This window comes from Pseudonaja textilis, chromosome 1 (assembly GCF_049901715.1).
Source record: "Pseudonaja textilis isolate UNSWEBS1 chromosome 1, rPseTex1.2, whole genome shotgun sequence".
Classification (NCBI taxonomy): domain Eukaryota; kingdom Metazoa; phylum Chordata; class Lepidosauria; order Squamata; family Elapidae; genus Pseudonaja; species Pseudonaja textilis.
Genome location: NC_141990.1, coordinates 212,124,878 through 212,146,170, shown reverse-complemented (window position 1 = coordinate 212,146,170; position 21,293 = coordinate 212,124,878). Strand labels below are relative to the sequence as shown.

General features: G+C 39.7%; 1 protein-coding gene across 1 annotated transcript in view; it reads left to right on the top strand.

The window, feature by feature from the left end:
• Positions 1-21,293, top strand: part of LOC148128014 (kalirin-like) — a 33,048-nt gene extending 11,755 nt beyond the window's left edge. Inside the window, exons 3-12 of the mRNA XM_087925862.1 lie at positions 1,017-1,044; positions 2,123-2,161; positions 2,235-2,316; positions 5,903-6,036; positions 9,532-9,663; positions 12,450-12,614; positions 14,543-14,621; positions 16,940-17,140; positions 17,768-17,906; positions 18,600-21,293. Coding sequence (XP_087781988.1) covers positions 1,017-1,044; positions 2,123-2,161; positions 2,235-2,316; positions 5,903-6,036; positions 9,532-9,663; positions 12,450-12,614; positions 14,543-14,621; positions 16,940-17,140; positions 17,768-17,906; positions 18,600-19,145 — 1,545 coding nt within the window. The 3' untranslated portion in view covers positions 19,146-21,293. The remainder of the gene's footprint in view (positions 1-1,016; positions 1,045-2,122; positions 2,162-2,234; positions 2,317-5,902; positions 6,037-9,531; positions 9,664-12,449; positions 12,615-14,542; positions 14,622-16,939; positions 17,141-17,767; positions 17,907-18,599) is intronic.

Here is a 21,293-nt window from a genome sequence, read left to right as displayed (position 1 = left end):
ACAGTTGCCTCTTGAAAAAGCACCTTTAGAACTCCCAATAGCTACAGAAATTATCTGATTCCCAGACACTCATGAAGACAATCTGCTGATCGTGGGAAGTGAATGGGAGGAAAGACCAAATATTATGGGCAGTAAATCTATGGTTCATTTACAAACAAATCAGAGGTGGCATTCAGAGGTGGCTCTGACCAGTTCTGGAGAACAGGTAGAGGAAATTTTGAGGAGTTTGGCGAACCGGGGGTAACCTTCCCCCAGAAGTGGGGAGGGAATGGAGCAGTGGTGGGATTCAATTTTTTTTACTACCGGTTCTGTGGGGCGTCGCTTGGTGGGTGTGGTGTGGCTCAATGGTTGTGGCTTGGTGGGTGTGGCAGGGAAAGGATACTGCAAAATCCCATTCCCTCCCCACCCCACTAACCTGCTTTCCAGCTCCGTTTCTGTGCAGGGCAACAAAAGAAGACCCAGCTGATCAGCTGGGACTGGGGAGGCAGAGAATAGATGGGGGTGGGGCCAGTCAGAGGTGGTATTTGCCGGTTCTCCAAACTACTCAAAATTTCCACTACCGGTTCTCCAGAACTGGTCAGAACCTGCTGAATACCACCTCTGGAATGGAGATTTTACAGTATCCTTTCCCTATCATGCTCACCAAGCCACACCCACCAAGCCATGCCACACCCATCAAGACACACCCACCAAGCCACATTCACAGAACTGGTTGTAAAAAAATTTGAATCCCACGTCTGAAACAAGTACATTCATGATGCTAGCTCATTTCTGCTTTTAAAAAAATCTTTTCAAGATCTGGCCAATTGAAGGATCCTGCAATCTTGATGTAGCAGTCAGAAGGGGCTGTCACAATAAACACAACATTCAGAATGAGACTTCTCAGGATGTACTTTCAGTTCCTTAGTATTTTTAAAACTTATATCTCTCTGAGAGCATTTTCTTTTTACAATAACCAATTAAATAAACCTTTTCTATTTCTTGTGTGTGTGTGCACTTATGTATATATTTTTCAGATCATCAACCCAAATTTCATCCAGGAAGGTGAGTTAAAGACATAAGCTTGTCAAGTCTTTATTTTTCCATGCTTAAAAAATGAAAAAGGAAATAATATTATTTTCCCAAATATACCCTGGGTAATTTTGTCTCAATAATGACAAGCATGATACTAAGTACATTCTTACTACAGTCCCAAAGAATATATCTGAGAACCAATTAAACTGACTTTGCTTTCCCCATAATATAATTTAAACTACAGTATATGAATTGCTACAATCCATAAACTACAGGATGGCCGAAAAGAGATCCAGAAATCAGTGTCCAAAATTTTTCAGCTCAGATTTGGTAGTTCGAATTATAATTCATTTTATTTCATTTATTTCAGCTAAGCACTTTTCAAATTATTCTGAGGGGTTTTTTTGCTTTTATTTTGCATCACATTTATACAAACTTGCTATCTGCCCTTAACATTGCTATTGATTAAATTAATGTATACCTGCCTTTTCATTAAAATATAAACACCCATGCTGCTTACATTTTTTAAAACAACAAAACAACCCAAATATCCAGAAATGACAAAGATAAAAACCAATCAAAGTATAAATAATTGGGAAAATATATCCCATAATTCTATTTCAAAACCAATGGAAGACTTGAATGGTCAGATTAGGAATAGTTTGTAATGAAGAAAAACAATCTTTGTAGTCACTAAAAGTTGACATTGATTGGATGGCAGATTATAATCATATCTATTTCAAAAAATTTACAAGCATGGTTTTATGAGGAAATTCATCACAAATCTTGTTTAAAATGTTCAGTATATTAATATATAAGAATTCAATGTTGTATTATGAAAAAAATGTGCTTCATACCAGAGTTGATCCTTTAGACCATGGTGGTAAATCTTCTAAGCTCTTTGAGGATTTCTCTTTTCCCCATTTCTGAAAACATGCCTCAGAAATGGGAAGAAGAAGGAATATTTTTCCTATTTTCTGTGGAGCAGGAGTTTTCTTGGACCAAAAAAACACAACTCCTTGCTTGACAGCTGTTTCAGTATTTCAAATGAAAATCGTTGATGTCTCGTGTGAGAGTGATGTGTCTCTGTGTATGGCATTTACTCCAGTTGCTCCTGAGTTTCTCGTGCCCTTAGTGGATATCACTTAATCTGTGTAATTGTAATAAAGGGAAGAAAGTTAATTTCATAAACTAAAATTTAAAAACGGTTCTGATCTTCAGCTTACTTGGAGACACCGTAATGTTGCAGTGCAAAGTCTGTGGGCGGCCCAAACCAACCATCAGCCTAGCAAGATTTTGTCTGTATGTGTTAAACCTATAAGTAGAAATTGCAGTTAGACTTCCATACCGCTTCACAGGACTTTATATCCCTGTCTAAGTGATTTACTGAGTCAGCAAATTACCCTCAACAATTTGGGTCCTTGTTTTACCGATCTCTGAAGGATAGAAGCCTGAGTCAACCTTGACTGGTATGTTCAATCTGGTCACGAAGTCCTGCAAGCATTCATCGCTGAACACAATGAATTTCGTCTTTTGGCTGGCGGAAAAATAGTGAGAAAGTTGAGTTATGCCTACTTGGATAGGGCCAGGTGTTTTTAAGATTTGGGAAGGTGTTCCTTTTAGAAAAAAAATAGTAGAAATAATAGCTTAATTAATAGGTTTCGTGTGTTTCCCACCTCAAGATGACCTTGGAAAAACTGAAAGGATTTTGGAAGCTGCAGAAATGGGATTCAAAAAGGCTGGTTACCATTCCTATCTTACTTATTGTGACAATTTTTTTATTAAGTTACATCTGATGACAAGTATTCACAGGCAGACAACCTGGGTACCTTCTATTTGCACCTTTATATTCTGTTATAAAGATTGGTAGCCCTCAGAGTACCTTATCATTGCAATCAATTTCATAAATCAGTGAAAAGAAGTAGTATATTTTTGAAAAATAGATCAAAATGTTTCGAATTTAAAAACTGATTTTTTAAAAAAAATTATCTGAATTTATTTTCACAAGCTCATCCAACAGCAAGCATGTTGGATCGCAACAGGAGACAACGACTAAAAGGATCTTGTTACTTAAAATTTCCCCAAATAATGTGACAGCTATTAATAGATCCAACAGAATGAATATGGACATATTTGCACATTATACTGGTTGGAGAGTATATAAACCAGGTAGATTGGAATCGGATAGTTAAGACAACTCATCTCAAGAAAAAAAAAATCCTAGAAATAGAAGCCCATGTCTATTATCACCAATGTATTTCATTAAAATACAAAAAACCCGCACATTTCTTTGTTAAGAGAGGTGTTAATCAATTTCTCAATCAAGCCATACAATTTGCCATAATAAGTCATAAGAAGGAAGAGGTTTGGTCACATGCCCAACCTTTCTTCAAAAGAGTGTACACCAGTGGTGACCGGATCAGGTGAACCAGTAGCAAGGATTTCGCGTGGGTCGCCAAACCGGTAGTAAGTTCTGGCTGGCCATGCCCCCGACCCAGTTGCTGGCTCGCTTGCCCCGCACTCCCGATGCTTGCTCGCCCCACTCATCTGATGCTGGTCCCTTAAGGTGTTTTTTTTTTTCCTTCCTGACAATCAGCTGTTCATATGATCAGCTGTGCTGCAATTCCCCTGACTGAGGTCCAGGGAGGCAAAAAAAAAATTCCATTTTTTGTCTTCCAGAGTCTTAGGGGAGCAAAAACACACACACCCCTGAGGCTCCTCTGAGGCCAGGAAGGTCCCAAAATGGAGCGTGGAGGGGTGCTGCATGCCCCTCCCATGCTGTATTTTTTTTCTTCCTGAACCTCAGAGGAGCCTTCTGGGAGCAAACCCCCCCCCCCAGAAGCTCTTCAGAGGCCTAGAAGGCCCCAAAAACGAGTAGAGGGGGGCAACTGCAAAAAAGCAAAAAAAAAAAAAAAAGAGCCATGCCCACCCAGTCACATGGCCACACCCACCTAGCCATGCCCACCAAGTCACGCCCACAGAACCGGTAGTAAATCAATTGAATCCCATCACTGGTGTATGCCCTGTATCAAGTGGAATTCAAGGAGATTTTTACACCATTTTCAAAGAAAAGTCCAAATCAGAATTGAATTGATCCATGAAACCTCCTGAAAATATGATGCAGTATATATCAGTTGCTAAAGCAATATTCTTGTAAGGGCTCCTATTGCATTTTAGAAACCTTGTTAAGATCTAAGGCTGGATAAGAATATTCTCATGGCATAAGAAGGAAAAGGCTTCCTAAGGATTCCTTTGCACCTCTACAAGGAAATACCTTCTGTAAGACATCACAATTGCCGTATGGCAGGTTTTTCTGGCCCTTTGTCAATCTCAAGAATTTATGCTGATTCCAGGAAAGGAAGACAAGTTTAGGCCCATGCTCTGAAAGTTGCTAACAACTGCTATTTAACTATTGGAACATGGAGGAGAGCCCCAACAATGGCATGGGAGATGGGTTCATTATTCTGTTTTTGGCCCATAGGAACTTTCCATCTGTTCATTTTATTGTATCATTTCCACCTTCATCTGCAAAGTTTAATAATCCTGTGTTACTATAAGTTATCCATTGTATGCATCATCGGGTATGACTGCTATGTTTGTATAGGTAGTTTGATAAACAGTGAAAGAAGATTAAAATAAAAGTAAAAGAAGGCAGATGCAATGGCTCAATGGCTAAGATGCTGAGCTTGTCGATCAGGCAGGTTGGCAGTTTGGCAGTTCGAATCCCTAGCACTGCGTAATGGAGTGAGCTCCCGTTACTTGTCCCAGCTTCTGCCAACCCAGCAGTTTGAAAGCATGCAAAAAATGCAAGTAGAAAAATAGGGACCAATTTGGTGGGAAGGTGACAGCGTTCTGTGCACCTTTGGTGTTTAGTCATGCCAGCCACATGACCACAGAGATGTCTTTGTATAGCGCTGGCTCTTCAGCTTTGTAATGGAGATGAGCACGTATGTGTGAGGGGAACCTTTAAAAGAAGGTTAAGAGTCAAAGGAATGTCCAAGTGTAAATATGATCTTAGTGTTCAGTTACCTTAAATCATGTTGGTTAGTGTCCCAAACACCCTGGAAGTGAGTTCTTCAGCATCTCTTGATCAGGATTGGGGCTGATCAATTGAATTCTGTGCTTTCTGGAGACCTGTCCCTGTGGCTGCTGTGGAGAATTGGAGCATTCACAACAAGGCAGGCAAGATGGGGTTGGTTAGTCACATACTGTGCCTTGAATAACAAGGGAAGATGGCATGCCCGAACGAGGCTCTTCTGCTTCTTCTAGCTCACTTCAGTCTTTGTTGTTTTCTAGATAGGTAACTACACTTCCAAAGTTCTCAGTAAAGCCACTCATTGTCTTTATCTCCTGTCTATATGGAGCAAGAAGCATTCTTGGGAATAAATATGATATTCACAGCTAGAGTTCTTTTTTTTTTTAGCCAAAGGTTAGCTTCCTACTAAAAAATTACATTTAAAAAAATCCTTGGGAGAAGAAAGACTAGTAACAAGAACCTTACTTCACATAGGCTCCAAATTCCCGATCTGCACAGTATGAATAGACCATATAGTTATAGTGCAAAACTATTCCATTTTTTCAATCATTACAATCCCAATCACATTCATTAAACAGGGCAGTGTGAACCAATACCCATCAGTAAATTATTGCTTTTCTTTTGTGTGACTAATGTCCATAGAATCAATGAAAAGAGCACATCTTGTCTATTTTTCCATTGGTTTTCACTTTCCAGATCAATTGATATTAATTGATTGGTTGGTTGATTGACTTGATTTGATTTGTAGTCTCCCATCTCAAACCCATGACTCTAATTGCCAGAAACACTTGAAACAGTTAAGTTCTGGAGAGAAGCCACTTGACAGAATTTCAATTTAACCTTTTGACTTCTGTGGCCCTCTAGTGAATCAGGTGACATTACCCTAAAGATCTGCAACGTGATGCCTCAGGACAGTGGCATTTACACCTGTGTGGCCACAAATGAACTTGGGACAGTATCCACATCCGCAACGATCAAAGTACAAGGTAATGGATTTTCCTTTCCAAGTACATGGGGCCTGTTGTATAAAATCTTTTTTATAGTTTGTTTGACGAAATGTTATTGACTTTAATCATGGTGTTTCAGGAGGAGCAGGTAATAGGGTAAACAAAGGCCAATTCTCCCCCAGTAGTAAAAGTAGCATTAATAATAGCAGTTTGGTCTCATTTACTTGGAAGGAGGTCTCTGCAAGTGTCAACGAGAATGCAAATGGGCCGCACTTTAATTGGACATATTTGGAAAGCATCATTTGCTTGGAAACATGCATTATTATATGTGTAAGAAATTTCTGTAAGAAAATAATGGTTATATGGTTTCTCATCTTGGACTTATGGCCTGAGAAGCCTGAGAGAGAAAGGATTTTTAAACTTCTCTACATATTCAGGTTTTATAGCCACAACAAAGGGCCACCATCCTGCCTTGACCTTAGCTAATCCCCCTTAAAGCTGAGAAATGTGAGATGATACAGACTTGGCTGGAAGGCCAGCAGGCCATATCTAAGATGAGGGCTACATCTGGAACTTGAATCCTAGAAGGAGGTAGCAGCAAGCCATGTCTGTACTGCTGCCCCAAATACATGAATATAGTCAGCAGGAGCCAGACTCAGGGAGTGAACCTATACAGACTTTAGAGCAGGGGTGTCAACGCGTGTCCTCACATGATGTATCGGGACTTTTTTCCCCTTCGCTAAACTGGGTGTGGGCATGGCCAGCATGCGGGCCGTGAGTTTGACATCCCTGCTTTAGAGACTTCTTCAGCACATACCAGAGGTGGTATTCACCAGGTTCTGATCAATTCTGGAGAACCAGTAGCGGAAATTTTGAGTAGTTCAGAGAACCAGCAAATACCACCACGGACTGGAGATTTTACAGTATCCTTCCCCTGCCACACCCACCAAGCCACACCCACAGAACCGGTAGTAAAAAAAATAATTTGAATCCCACCACTGGCACATACCATTTGAAACTGCATGTTATCAACTGCAAGTTTAAATTCTTCCTTTTCATTAAAAAAAAATCCCCACTTTTCACATGGAAAATTGGGTTTTGAGGTAAATTTACACAGATTATAATCCCTTGAAAAATAGTACTTTCCTTTCTATAATGTTCTAGCATTAGTAAATAGAGGACATGTTTAATCATCTCCTCAGCTGCCGGTTTTGGTAATTCTCTGCCTTTCCACACCCATATACATTAGCAATCAACAGAAGATTTCAAGATCTCATGATCGATCCATTTCATACATATGTTCTTTCCACAAGCGTAAACTTTAAAACAGTCTTTCTCAACCTCAGCAATTTTATTTATTTATTTATTTATTTTTGTCAATTGCTTACAAGATAATAGGTATAAGTAAAAACATAGTTATGAATACATGGATACATATAAGAAAAATAAAAGAAACAATAGGACAGGGACTGTAGGCACATTGGTGCGCTTATGCACGCCCCCTAGAGACCTCTTAGGAAAGGGGTGAGGTCAATAGTAGACAGTCTAAGGTTAAAGTTTTTGGGGAAGAAACTACAGAGTCGGGTAGAGTATTCCAGACATTGACCACTCTGTTGCTGAAGTCATATTTCCTGCAATCAAGTTTGGTGCGATTAACCTTGAGTTTGTATCTATTGTTTGCTCTTGTGTTGTTATGGCTGAAGCTGAAGTATTCATTGAGAGGAAGGACACTGCAATGTATGATTTTATATACTATACTTAGATCGGGCCAAATGCAGCATAGTTCTAGGTTTTCTAGGTCTAGAATTTTGAGTCTGGGGGCATAAGGTATTCTGCAACGAGTAGAGGAGTGGAGAACTCTTCTTGTGGAATATTTCTGGACTTTCTCAGCTGTGTTAATATCAGATACGTAATGTGGGTTCCAGACTGACAAGCTGTATTCAAGTATTGGTCTAGCAAATGTTTTGTATGTTTTGAGCTGTATTCAAGTATTGGTCTAGCAAATGTTTTGTATCTAGTTATTAGTGTAATATTACCAGAGAAAAAGCTTTGTAAGATTAACAACTCTTAACAACTCTTAATGCCTTTTTGGCTATGTAGTTGCAGTGGGCTCTAGCACTTAGGTCATTAGAGATGAGTACTCCAGGATCCTTGACAGAGTTTGGATCATCAACAAGGTCTTGACTGGAGAGGCAGAGGCCGGTAGGGCGCTGCACGCTCCCTTGTTCTCCTCCAGGGAAGGAGAATGCCAGACCACCCACCCCTTCTACTGTACACCTTGGGAGGGTTTTGCTTTCCGGCCTTCTGGCATGCCTCTTCCACCGGAGAGGGCAGCCTGCAAGCTAAGGTGCCCTCTTTCCACCACCTCCCACCTCTCCCCCCCTCCAGGCTTGGCAAGGCTCACTGCGCACAGGTTCTACATTTGAGGCGCCAGCTACAGAGCAATGAAACAGTCAATGGGCTACATGGCCAGAAGTCAGTGAGCCTGTGGGACCGGCACCTCGAATGCCCCCCTGCCACCTCTTAGCGCCCCTCTGCCAGCCCCCTTGCCTCTTACTGCCCCCCTGAGGCATCCCACCGCCCCCCAGGGGGCGGTACCACCCACTTTGGGAACTACTGCCCTACACCATTTCTGATAAATGGGAGTCCAACCTCTTCTTGAAAGTCTCAAGTGATGGCACTCCCACAACTTCTGAGGGCAAGCTGTTCCATTGATTGATTGTTCTCACTGTCAGAAAGTTTCTCCTTATTTCTAGGTTGAATCTCTCCTTGTTCAGTTTCCATCCATTATTCCTTGTCTGGCCTACAGGTGCTTTAGATTGACCCCTTCCTCCGCATGGCAGCCCCTCAAATATTGGAAGACTGCTATCATGTCTCCCCTTGTCCTTCTCTTTACTAGAGTAGCAAAGCCCAGTTCCTGTAACTGTTCTTCATATGTTTTAGCCTCCAGTCCCCTAATCATCCTGGTTGCTCTTCTCTGTACTTTTTCTAGAGTCTCAACATCTTTTTTAATCGTGTGGTGACCAAAACTGGATGCAGTACTCTAGGTGTGGTCTTACTAAGGCTTTATCGAGTGGTATTAGTACCTCACTTGATCTTGACTGTTAAGTGCCGAATGACTGATAATAACTTGACACAATAACTTAATATATAGCAGGAAAACATGCCTGCCTCCTTCCGTTTTCTGTGCTTTTTTTCTGAATTTCAAATACCCTTTAAAAGTTACACCTTTCCAATGTTTAGGTAATAGAGATTACTGGTTACAATCAGCAATTACATTAAACTGCACTAAAAATAATGCATTTTAAAATTAGATTATGTTGAATCAGAAATGTAATCTGTCCTGTAGGCTACATTTCTTTAAAAAAAAACTGGATTAAAGAAGCACTTCTAAGAGAGAAATACTCTTTCTCATGACTTAATTTTCCCTATTGTTTGCTCCTCAGATGTTCTTTTTGCTCTTTAACTGGGACTCCAAAATTCTCCTCTAGGTCTCTGCTAATGGTTTCTTTCTTCTCTCTTTCCCCATCCCAGGGGTTCCAGCTGCCCCAAATCGGCCTATTGCTCAGGAAAGAAGTTGCACTTCAGTGATTCTCCGCTGGCTGCCTCCATCCAGCACAGGCAACTGTACCATTTCAGGCTACACAGTCGAGTACAGAGAAGAAGGTGCAAGCATTGTGAGGCTTTGGTGTGGGAAAAAAAACCTGAATTGTGTACCTGTCGTATATTTATTTCACCACTGAATTTTGTAGTTAACACAGTCACACGTTTCCCCTGCACTGGTTAAAGGCAAATTTTCATAGCCCTAAATATTGAATATTTTTATTAGCACCATCTAGCATTGCTGGTAAGGCCGGAGAAAGACAAGCTGCCATAATTGCTATTCCGTCAAAAGTAGAGTCATCATGTGACCAGACCCAATTTTGCAACCATTTTTACAATGACTGTAAAACAAGTCTCTGTGAATCACATGGTTGTTCAAATAATACAAGTTCCACAATTGGCATTGTTTTGCTAGCCAAACCTTTCTAAAATTAGGATGATTTGACTGCAGTATATTGTAACCAGTCATAAATATGACCTGGTTACCAAGTGCCTAAATTGCAACCATGTGATTCACTTCAGGGGGTGGTACAACAATTTGTAATGTTTATAAATGCAAATACAGGTCGTGAGTCCCTTTTCCAAGGTCATTTTAACTTTGGACAGTTGTTGAACAAATGATGATATAGTTGAGTACTATGTGTACTGCTAGCTTTTACTCTATTCTTCCTTTCTTCCTTTCTGCTGTGGCTGCAAGAAGGACAAATGATATCTAAAGCAGGCAAAGGTGATCTGAGCTTACTCTAGGTTTTAAATAGTGGTGGGGTTCAATTTTTTTTACTACCGGTTCTGTGGTGTGGCTTGGTGGGCGTGGCAGGGGAAGGATATTGTAAAATCTCCAGTCAGAGGTGGAATTTGCTGGTTCTCCAAACTACTTAAAATTTCCACTACTGGTTCTCCAGAACTGGTCAGAACCTGCTGAATGCCACCTCTGGTTTTAAACCTCTGTATCTGTCTTAAGAGGGAAAGAAGGCAACCAGGTAGAATAGGTGGCAGCCCTAACAGCTCATCCTCCCCTTTCCTATTTTTTTCCTCTCTACTCCCTAATGAAAGGATAGAATAATAATTAAAAAAGAACAATTGCAGGACTGCAAACTCTTGAAGTCAGCAATGGATTCTAGTGCTGGCTATGAAAGGCTCAGAACTCTAAGGAAGCTTCACTAATGTTAAAGTTCTCTGTTTCTGCTGAGAAGCTAAGTACATGGATTAAATCTAGCATCTTCATTTCCAGTTGTTCCTCTTGCAGGTGTGTGAAAACATCTGATGAGCTTTGCCAGCAGTCCACTATGCCATTAGTGTCTAATCTGACAATGTCTAGGGCTGACTGCTTGATTTCAGTCCATTGACTATAGAAAGAAATGGCAGGGGTGAGGTGGAGTGGGGAAGTCTTCTACACAAAACATCTTGCACCTTTACATCTTCCAATTTAGTAACTGGAGAATTGCTATCTTACTGTGGCCTCTTTATTTAAGGAACAGTTGACATGCATTCTTGTGTTTCTTTCATCTACTTTTCATTTTGTTGTATTTCCAATTTATGGCACGTGCGTGCACCATACATCAAAAGTCCCCCAAAGTCCTTTGTAACTAGAAAATATCGGATGAGTCTCAATAAATGGCAAGCATTGTTCAAGCTGCATTGCCTAATATAATTCCTGTCACTCTTCAGCTTTCTATACTAAAAAATTTGTCAGAAGTATCTCAGCAAAACTGGAGATGAAATTACAATAGTCCCTTAGTATCACCAGGCACATGGAACTCAATTAACTCCATGTCTCCCTTCACCACAGAATTACCATCTTCTCAGTCCTTGCCTTCCCTGCTCTTCCATCCATATCACTCCAAGTCCAACATATTCATATTTCTGTTAGAAGAAAGTTCTATTCTATTCTATTCTATTCTATTCTATTCTATTCTATTCTATTCTATTCTATTCTATTCTATTCTATTCTATTCCATTCCACTTCTGTCCTATTATCTTCTATGCTTCATTCACTAAAATGATGGATGTGGTTCCCAAATCACCATTCTTCCTGTAATATTATCAGTATGACACAAAAGCCACACATGTTCCACACATGCCTGGATAGTTTCCTTTTATCTTGTTCCCCCTCACTTTCTACACAGGGCTCTTCCACTCTTTTTCCTATTCAAGCAAAGCTACTGAAACATTTTATACTTACCTAAGTTTTAAAGAAGCTTAGGCATCCTGCAGAACAGAGCTTCAGATGCATTTGGCATCCTATTCCTTAAGGAGAACAAGGGAGGTGGGAAAATAGATTGTCATGACAACAGATGGGGCACTCTCAAGTTTGTAAGGCTTCATAGATGGGCCTACAATCTTAAGACACGCCACCAATAAAAAAATGGAAATAACATTTCTTCTGTTTAATCAGAGGTTTCAAACTTTTTCAGAACAGCTTTAAAAAACCGAAATCCCCAAACTCCTGATCAAGAGGCCAAAAAAAAAAAGTTATCTGCTAGAACTTTGGTTGCATTTGATAATTTGTTGAGGTGATGGCTATTATTTGTTGCCTTAATCTTTTCAGACAACTCAACCAACTTCTCACAGAACCCTAAAATTCTATAGAACACCACTTTAAAAAAAAAAAAAACACCCTAAACTGATTAAATTTTAGATTCTACTGAAACCAGGCTGAAGACTGAGATGAAAATACCTCAAGTCTTCCTTAAATCAACTTGTAGGAGCATTTCAACCGGGGTGCTTTCTTTTTAACCACCTGTGACTGAAGGCTAGTGGCCTTTGTCACCAAGAAGGAAATGTGTAATTGCATTTAAACGTTGGTTATTTTCTCTCTTTAGTCTTTTCTCTTTCTTCGTACCACACAGGCTCCCAGATCTGGCAGCAGTCTGTTGCCTCAACTTTGGACACCTACCTCGTTATTGAAGACCTCACACCTGGCTGTCAGTACCAGTTCCGGGTCAGCGCCAGCAATCCCTGGGGAATTAGCTTACCCAGCGAGGCCTCTGAATTTGTGAAACTCCCAGAATACGGTGAGCCTGTATTCAGAGAGGAGAGCTGACTTTCAGAGTGGAAAACTCCACTAATGTAACACTTCAAAATTCTAGGCTGGAGTCCTTGGTTCGAGAATCAACATTTCCTGGGAGTTCAAGCTTCACATGGTTCATATTTTGTTGCCTGCTATGAAAAATTCAAGAGAGATGTATGCTAAGAAGTCTTCCTACGTTCAGATCATTTTATGTTGGTGCAGCTGGTCTTTTGAAAAGAGTGCAGCATGGGGTTTATAATACTTACTTTGCTGGCAGCCATCCTGTGAATAATTGAAGAATTTTTTAAAAGGTGCTTTGATTTGGCAAAACACTGATTAATGGCTTCCTCCAAAGAGAAGCAACATCCCTGGTCAAATTGGCCCTTGCCTATTCATGTGCAGACTTTTCTCCAGACTAAAGCAATGGGTTGTTTTGAATCAAAACCTTCCCCTCTCCCACTTCCTCCCTGTGGATTGAAATGTCACAGGGGAACCATTTGGAGGCACTGCTTTGAATCAGATTGCTTCAATGACCCAACCTGAAGCAATACTTCAATTAGATCCCAGCCAATCTGCACTCCTTTAGATCTGAAACCCAGCATTTTCATTTGAAAAGATCTCAGAAGGGCTGGTTTCACCATTAAGCAAAGTGAACCAACCACCTTAGGCAATGGATGTTTAGCAGAGCAAATAACTGTTCCTTGTTTTACATGCAGGTATTCCGGGAGAGGATTTTTTAAAAAAAAACAACTCAAAATAACTTGACTTTGGTAGATGATGGCACCACTGATAGGGAGCCAAATTTCTTGTGCCACTGCTGGCTCAATCAATAACTGTTGCCAGTCAAAACAAGATCTATGGTTTGAATTGGCACAATAGTATAACATGGTATCTGTACAGTGGTGGGATTCACATTTTTTTACTACCGGTTCTGTGGGTGTGGCTTGGTGGGCGTGGCAGGGGAAGGATACTGTGAAATCTCCATTCCCTCCCTCACTCCAGGGGAAGTTATTGCAAAACACCATTCCCTCCCCACCCACTAACCTGCTTTCCAGTTCTGTTCTCCTGTGCAGGGCAACCAAAGAAGATCCAGCTGATCAGCTGGGATTCAGGAGGTAGAGAATAGATGGGGGCGAAGCCAGTCAGAGGTGGCATTTGCCGGTTCTCCAAACTACTCAAAATTTCTGCTACCGGTTCTCCAGAACTGGTCAGAACCTGCTGAATGCAGTAAAGCAGTGATTTACTGATCTCACAGAAACACAATCATTGCTCAGATAGCCTTGGTCCATTACTGATGTTAATTTTAATCCCTATAAAGCATCCCATCTTAGGCATGTAGTTCTTAATGCAGCAATTTACAGTTATAGAAAGGCAAACTTTCTAACAAAACCCTGGTCTAAAGTTGAGACAAAGTCATCACTGAACTTAGCTTTATTCATTTATTCCAAGTTAGCTTTATTCATTTATTCCAAATTGATTTTAGGTGGTTTATGACTCATATATTAAGTTACAGTAATAATATTAATACAGTAATAACAAACAGCGTGTAATTATTATTAAAACAAAACTAGCCCTTCTCGCCCCTACAGAGGGTACCTCTCCTTTGACCTCCCTTGCAGGTATTCTCTGACTGTCTTAGGTTAGAGGGACAGATTTGATCATAGAAAGGTGGTCTCCTAGAGAGAACACATGAAATTTTAGAAGCTTGCTCTGGGACTCTTGTGAGCTTCCTGAGTCTTGCTAAGATACAAGAGCAACAGGCAAACACTCCATTCCCTCTTTAATGTATTTGCATGATGAAATCAACACTCACCATCGTCGTTGTAGTGGCTGTTATGGCTGTGGCTGCTTCTGCTGCTGCTAAAATAATTACCTAATGTTGACTGTATCTGTTTTACAATTCTGTTTCCCAATCCATCTGGTTCCACAAAGACTCTGCAGCGGATGGTGCCACCATTACTTGGAAAGAGAATTTTGATTTTGCCTATACAGAGCTGAATGAAATTGGACGGTAAGGAAGTAATTTCACAAAAGCCAAACATCAGAAAATGTAGAGAAGGTACAATTGTGGATTTTAAAATCATATTAATGGGAGTCTCTCCATAGCAACCACACAATCCCTGAAAGTCACAGCTTCTTTAATTGATCACAGAGAAGAACCACATAAACACTTTCATGTGTTGCAACATCTCTTCCCAGCTGAGTCTGAAGCACTGGACAACATTGTGTGTGTGTGCACACATACATACACACACACACATATAGTATCCTCTGTGTGTGTGTCTCTCTCTCTCGATCAGTCGATAGATAGATATCCCAACTCATTTATCAAACTGCTTAAAATATATGTGGGCTTAGATCTAATTCCCAATATGATGAGCTCCATTCACCAGAATTCACTCTTCTTTTCTTACTAAGCCCCATCACTACTGTACGTGCTATTATTTGCAACAGGAGCCAGTCTTGTTTTTAATCATGATTAATTCACAAGTGGATAGTTTAGTACGTTGCTCTAAGCTACAGGTGAAACTCGAAAAATTAGAATATCGTGCAAAAGTTCATTTATTTCAGTAATGCAACTTAAAAGGTGAAACTAATATATGAGATAGACTCATTACATGCAAAGCAAGATAGTTCAAGCCGTGATTTGTCATAATTGTGATGATGATGGCTTACAGCTCAGGAAAACCCCAAATCCACAGTCTCAGAAAATTAGAATATTACATGCAATCAATAAAACAAGGATTGTACATAGAACAATATCGGACCTCTGAAAAGTATAAGCATGCATATGTACTCAGTACTTGGTTTGGGCCCCTTTTGCAGCAATTACTGCCTCAGTGCGGTGTGGCATGGAAGCTATCAGCCTGTGGCACTGCTGAGGTATTATGGAAGACCAGGATGCTTCAATAGTGGCCTTCAGCTCTTCTGCATTGTTCGGTCTCATGTCTCTCATCTTTCTCTTGGCAATGCCCCATAGATTCTCTATTGGGTTCAGGTCAGGTGAGTTTGCTGGCCAGTCAAGCACAGTAATCCCACAGTCATTGAACCAGGTTTTGGTGCTTTTGGCAGTGTGGGCAGGTGCCAAGTCCTGCTGGAAAATGAAGTCAGCATCCCCATAAAGCTTGTCTGTGGAAGGAAGCATGAAGTGCTCCAAAATCTCCTGGTAGATGGCTGCGTTGACCCTGGAATTAATGAAGCACAGTGGACCAACACCAGCAGATGACATGGCTCCCCAAATCAACACAGACTGTGGAAACTTCACACTGGACTTCAAGCATCTTGCAGTGTGTGCCTCTCCATTCTTCCTCACCTGGAAATGTGGAACCAGTAGAAAGTTCCAAAAGTGCTTTCCCAAAAGATAACTGGACTTTTTTAAAAAAAATTCTTTGAAAATATTTCCCTCCTCATCCAAGGAGCTTCTGCACCCTAGTGGTATAGTGGCTAGAATGCAGTCTTGCTGGCAAACTCTGCCCACAACCTGGAGTTCGATCCTGATAGGCTCAAGGTTGATTCAGCCTTTCATCCTTCCAAGTTTGGTAAAAAGAGGGCCCAGATTGTTGGGGGCAATATGCTCAGAGAATGCTGTAAAACACTGTGGGATGGTATGCAAGTCTGTTTCTAGTCTTCAGTTCTAAAGAACTGAAGAAGCTTCTTGAATGAGAAGAAAAACATTCTTAAAGGGAAAAAAACCAAGAAAGTCCTGTTGTCTTTTGGAAAAGAAACTTTGGGACATTCATGACTTGGATGATTTAAGAATCTCCATGGACAACCACTAGAAAGAAAACAGTGCTGGCTATGTCTGGGCACAGGATTTATCTATGTATAGATAGAGAATGATTTGCCCTTTCTGATGAGCAAATTGTGTTCATGATTTGGGACTGGCATACAGTTCTGTAGAAACGATGTATTCCCACTTCTCTCCTGGCTATGGAGGATACCAAGTTCTCTTGGGTTTATTATAGGGGCTTGAGTAATCTTGTGGTACATTATCGATGATATACATCTGTGAGGATATGTGTACAGAGATGGCCAATTTTACAATCTAATGTTGGGAAGAGGAGTTCTCTGACACAAAGCTACTCAGAATTCAGCTTCTAATTCACAGTTACAATCTCTTATAATAGATTCATTGGGGGTGGGGGGAAATGAATATACTTTTATTAGTTTTTCTTTTCCCCAAAAAATATATTGCCAGGGCAAAAGACAATAATTACTTGTAAAGTTAATAACTCAATGAGTTTAGAAAGCTCTTAAAATTTATTCGTATGGAACTAAAATGGATTCATCCTTTATTCACAAGTTCTCTTCATGGTCTTAATTTTCCAGGGGCCGATTTGCTGTCGTAAAGAAATGTATTCACAAAGCCACAAGGAAGGATGTTGCAGTGAAGTTTGTCAATAAAAAAATGAAAAAGAAAGAACAGGCCGCACATGAAGCAGCCATGCTGCAACACCTACAACACCCTCAGTATATCACCATTCATGACACTTATGAGTCACCATCTTCCTACATCTTAGTTTTAGAACTGTAAGTCCCACATGGAAGCTAAGTTTTGTATTTCTAGAAGCAAGTCATTTATCAATTCTAGGGGTCTCCAATTCCACAAGTCTTAAAGTTGCTAAGGTTGGACACCCTTGATCTATTCTGTCACATTGTACATCTGACTATTTTCACAAAAGCCATTTCATTTCCCCATAAGGAGGAAAATGACCCCGAGAGAACATTTTGTATATGTCTGGTTCCAAAGATGCATTCTTAAAGTTTCTATGAAATGGCATAGTCTAAATGTAGAGTATTAAATCAGACCTATGAAAATGTAGTATCGTAAGTCTTCACAGTAGTAAATTTTTAATAATTGTCTACCTTTTTTATTTTGAAAAATACTACTCTGTTTAGAGATGTATCCCAGTGTTTTATGATTGATTTCCCACCCTTATTATTCTTATAAATAACTCAAAGTAATGAACATACTTAATATTCCTTCCTCTTCCTATTTTTCCCACAACAATAACCCTTTGAGGTGAGTTGGGCTGAAAGAGAATGATTGGCCCCAATTTGCCCAGCTGTCTTTCATGCCTAAGATGGGACTGGAATTCAGAGTTTGCTTAGATTTCATGAGACTTATTTTCATAATGGAATATTTTGGGATTTTAGAATGGACGACGGCCGTCTCTTGGATTATCTTATGAATCATGATGAACTGATGGAGGAAAAAATAGCTTTTTATATAAGAGATACGATGGAAGCTTTACAATATCTTCACAATTGTCGAGTTGCTCATCTGGACATAAAGGTAAGGAGGAGGAAAGAAGAAAATATTAACTTGTGCCTCTATAATCTTAAGTACCCATTTCTGCTTGGTCATCTTCACAGCAAACCCAACTACTGGTATCCAAGGTTGCTTCACAGCTTTAACTATTTGAAATTAAGTTAGTGTCTACATACATGTGAGCCATTCTGCAGGATGTATTTAACTGAAACCTTTGTACATGAAGATACTGACCATCTCACAATCTGTTAAGTATTTCCCATCTGCCAGTCCCAAATTGTCTTTCTATATTATGTTTACTTTAAATAAAATCTATCCTAATAAAGACAAGCATTTAACTGTCTCAGCACCCATCATATTCATCTCAGTTTATAACCATTTAAATATATTAAAATTTTATACACTGATGGTGCCTTGTGATTTTTAATTGCTTGTGAAATTGGGTTGGCAATATGGTCTGATAAATCATGTTTCAGTCATGTGAGGATTCGTACTAGATGCTCTCTTGAATGTAATGGGCCACAAACCTGCCAGACAATACTTCTGTGGATATTCTTTCCATAAAAATATATTTGTTTGAGAAGTAACCACAGATATAGGCATGTTTCTCTTCGTATATTAGCTGTACCTGTATTGACAGAAACCTGTTTTTATTGCAACAGAAATGGACAATACACCTTTTAAAATTAATGTGATTTAATTTTCAAATTTCCACAGCCAGAAAATTTGCTGATTGATTTACGGATCCCAGTGCCGCGGGTTAAGTTAATTGACCTTGAAGATGCTGTTCAAATCACAGGCCATTACCATGTCCATCATCTGCTTGGAAATCCTGAATTTGCTGCTCCAGAAGTTCTCCAGGGGGCTCCAGTGTCCCTGGGCACAGATATCTGGAGTCTTGGAGTGCTCACCTATGTCATGTTGAGCGGTGTTTCTCCCTTTCTTGATGAAAGCAGGGAGGAGACATGCATCAATGTGTGCCGAGTAGATTTCAGCTTTCCCAATGAGTACTTTTGCGATGTAAGCCATGCTGCCAAAGATTTCATCAACGTCATCCTTCAGGAAGACTTCAGGAGGAGACCTACGGCTGCCACTTGCTTGCAGCACCCGTGGCTGCAGTTTCATAATGGCAGCTATTCCAAAATACCTCTGGATACCTCACGCCTGGCTACTTTCATTGAACGCCGCAAACACCAGTTCGATGTGCGCCCCGTTCCCAACGTTAAGAGTTTCATTATGAGCAGAATGAACCTAGGAACGTAAAGCAATATAATTGTTTCAATGTTTCAATGATAATGCAGCACTACAGCCAGTGAAAATGGATTCTCTGCAACTCTTCCTCTCTGTACAGAGTATGACATTTGATGTGATTGTTGAGGAAAGTGTGTACCATTCCAGCAGTTACATTATCTAAATAGTTAGAATTAGATGCTTTCTCAGGTTGCCTCAGGTGCAACATCTTTGGGGGTGTGTGTGTTGTTGTAACTACATGGTCATGTTCAATAAGATGGCATCAGACAAGAACAGGAACCAAAACACAGTTATCTTCTTTCTGAAAGATTTGAGGATCTTCAACCATCTGAAAGATCTAGACAGCTTTGCTAATTATATGAATAGTTGAATGATATATCTGAAATTCAATCAAAAATGGGGAAAAAAAACAAAACCAGGTAACTATTTAAAGTCAGCTAAAGAAACTGGACAGGATAAATACTGGATTCTGTGAAAATCGCCATCCTCGTGTTAATCAGAGCTTTCCTCTAAGGCGGATTTCATTAAATCTTGAACTAGAATTAATCTTGCAGTAAGAGTGCTGTACTTGAGACTCACAGTAACAGTGAAGTGATAGATAGATCAAGTGGTATTGATCAAGATATCGGCAGACCATTGCCAATAAGGCCTCTTGGGATGCCACACGTTTTTTTTTGTTCAAGATTAATGTACTATAAAGTAGCCGTGTGCTACTGATAAGATGGTAAGAGTAAAGTAATGGAAACATCAAAAACATTTAGATGAAGCACAAAAAAGTGATTTTTTTAAATTAAAGTTTTATAGCTCTTGTACAGAAAACTTTTGTTGAGAAAAAGCTATCTTAAAATAAGTGCTGTATCTGTAAACTAGATGTCAAAAAAAAAAAAATTCTATTTGAAGAATGTTTGTTGAATCCTCATCTTCTCTGTAACCTGAAAAGGATCTTATTTCCTTTTATCTTATAAAAAGTTGCTCAGTTGTTAATTCAAGCCAAAGTTGGCCAAGGTGTGGTAAACATAGTGGGTCCATCTTTATGCTTATGGCTCTGAAATTGGTCTTAGTACATAAGGCTAATAGTTTACTATGACTGTATGCATTTATCTTCTTAGCTCCATTTCTCAAATATGGGTGGGTTGTTGTTGTTTTTTTATCCCAAAGCATTGTATGAAACAACTCAACGATAACATTAAAAGTCATTGCCATATTAGATTCTGATTAGCCAAGGACCCAACAATGTAACAGCTCTTTAACAACCATTTCAAATGAAGTGTTTTTTTTTAAATAATAGTTCATTATCTTCGTAAAACCATTCCAACACTGAACACCCCAAGAGTATTTTAATACAGCTAGTGAATTATTCATGCCTTGCTGAATTGACATTCTTTAGAAGTCAAATCAATCAAAACATCCATCTGTTTTTTTCTCCTTTTCCCACTTCCCCAACAATTGATGTCCTCCATGCCTTAGGGTAGGCTGATTTATTTAGTGATTATCTACCAATATGACGGTTGCTACCATCTTACATGCAGAGATAATGGGCTCCTGTTGTTGGATCACAAAGTGCCAATGATTTGAGGGTGTCCTTTCACTACTCGAGATATAAAAAGCTCCTGATACAATACTTTCAAAGCCAAATGTATTGTTTGGAGAAAAGATAAAATAAATCTCATCATTCTGGAAAAAGCAAAGGAATAATTGACGCTTTCATCCCTTGGCACGATGGCACAGATAATTAGGTTTCCAAATGAATGCATAACCCCCGTGATAAGCTGACATTTGGTAACTTTGTTGGTATTCTGTCAACAGTGGCGCCAAGTGTTTTCCTCTCAGAGCCCACAAGACCGAGAACTCTTGTACAATTGAAAGTTAGGGAAGGTGGGGAAGGAACCGTCAACAGTTCTTGCAATTTTATAATGAATAGTGACAAGAATTGTAGAAGAGAATTGAACTCAATTCCTAAAGAAAACGTGGGGCAAAGAGAATTACCATACAGAGTAAGTTTTCTATTCTGCAACAAGCATTGCTACTTTTCTCCTTGTTCTTTTCCAGGAGTGATTAAGCATCAATATATTTTTTTTCTGGCTTAAAAGGATTGGGTCTGGGGTCAAGAATACTAAAACAGGAAGAATTCCAAATCTTTAGCATGTTAGATTTAATGGG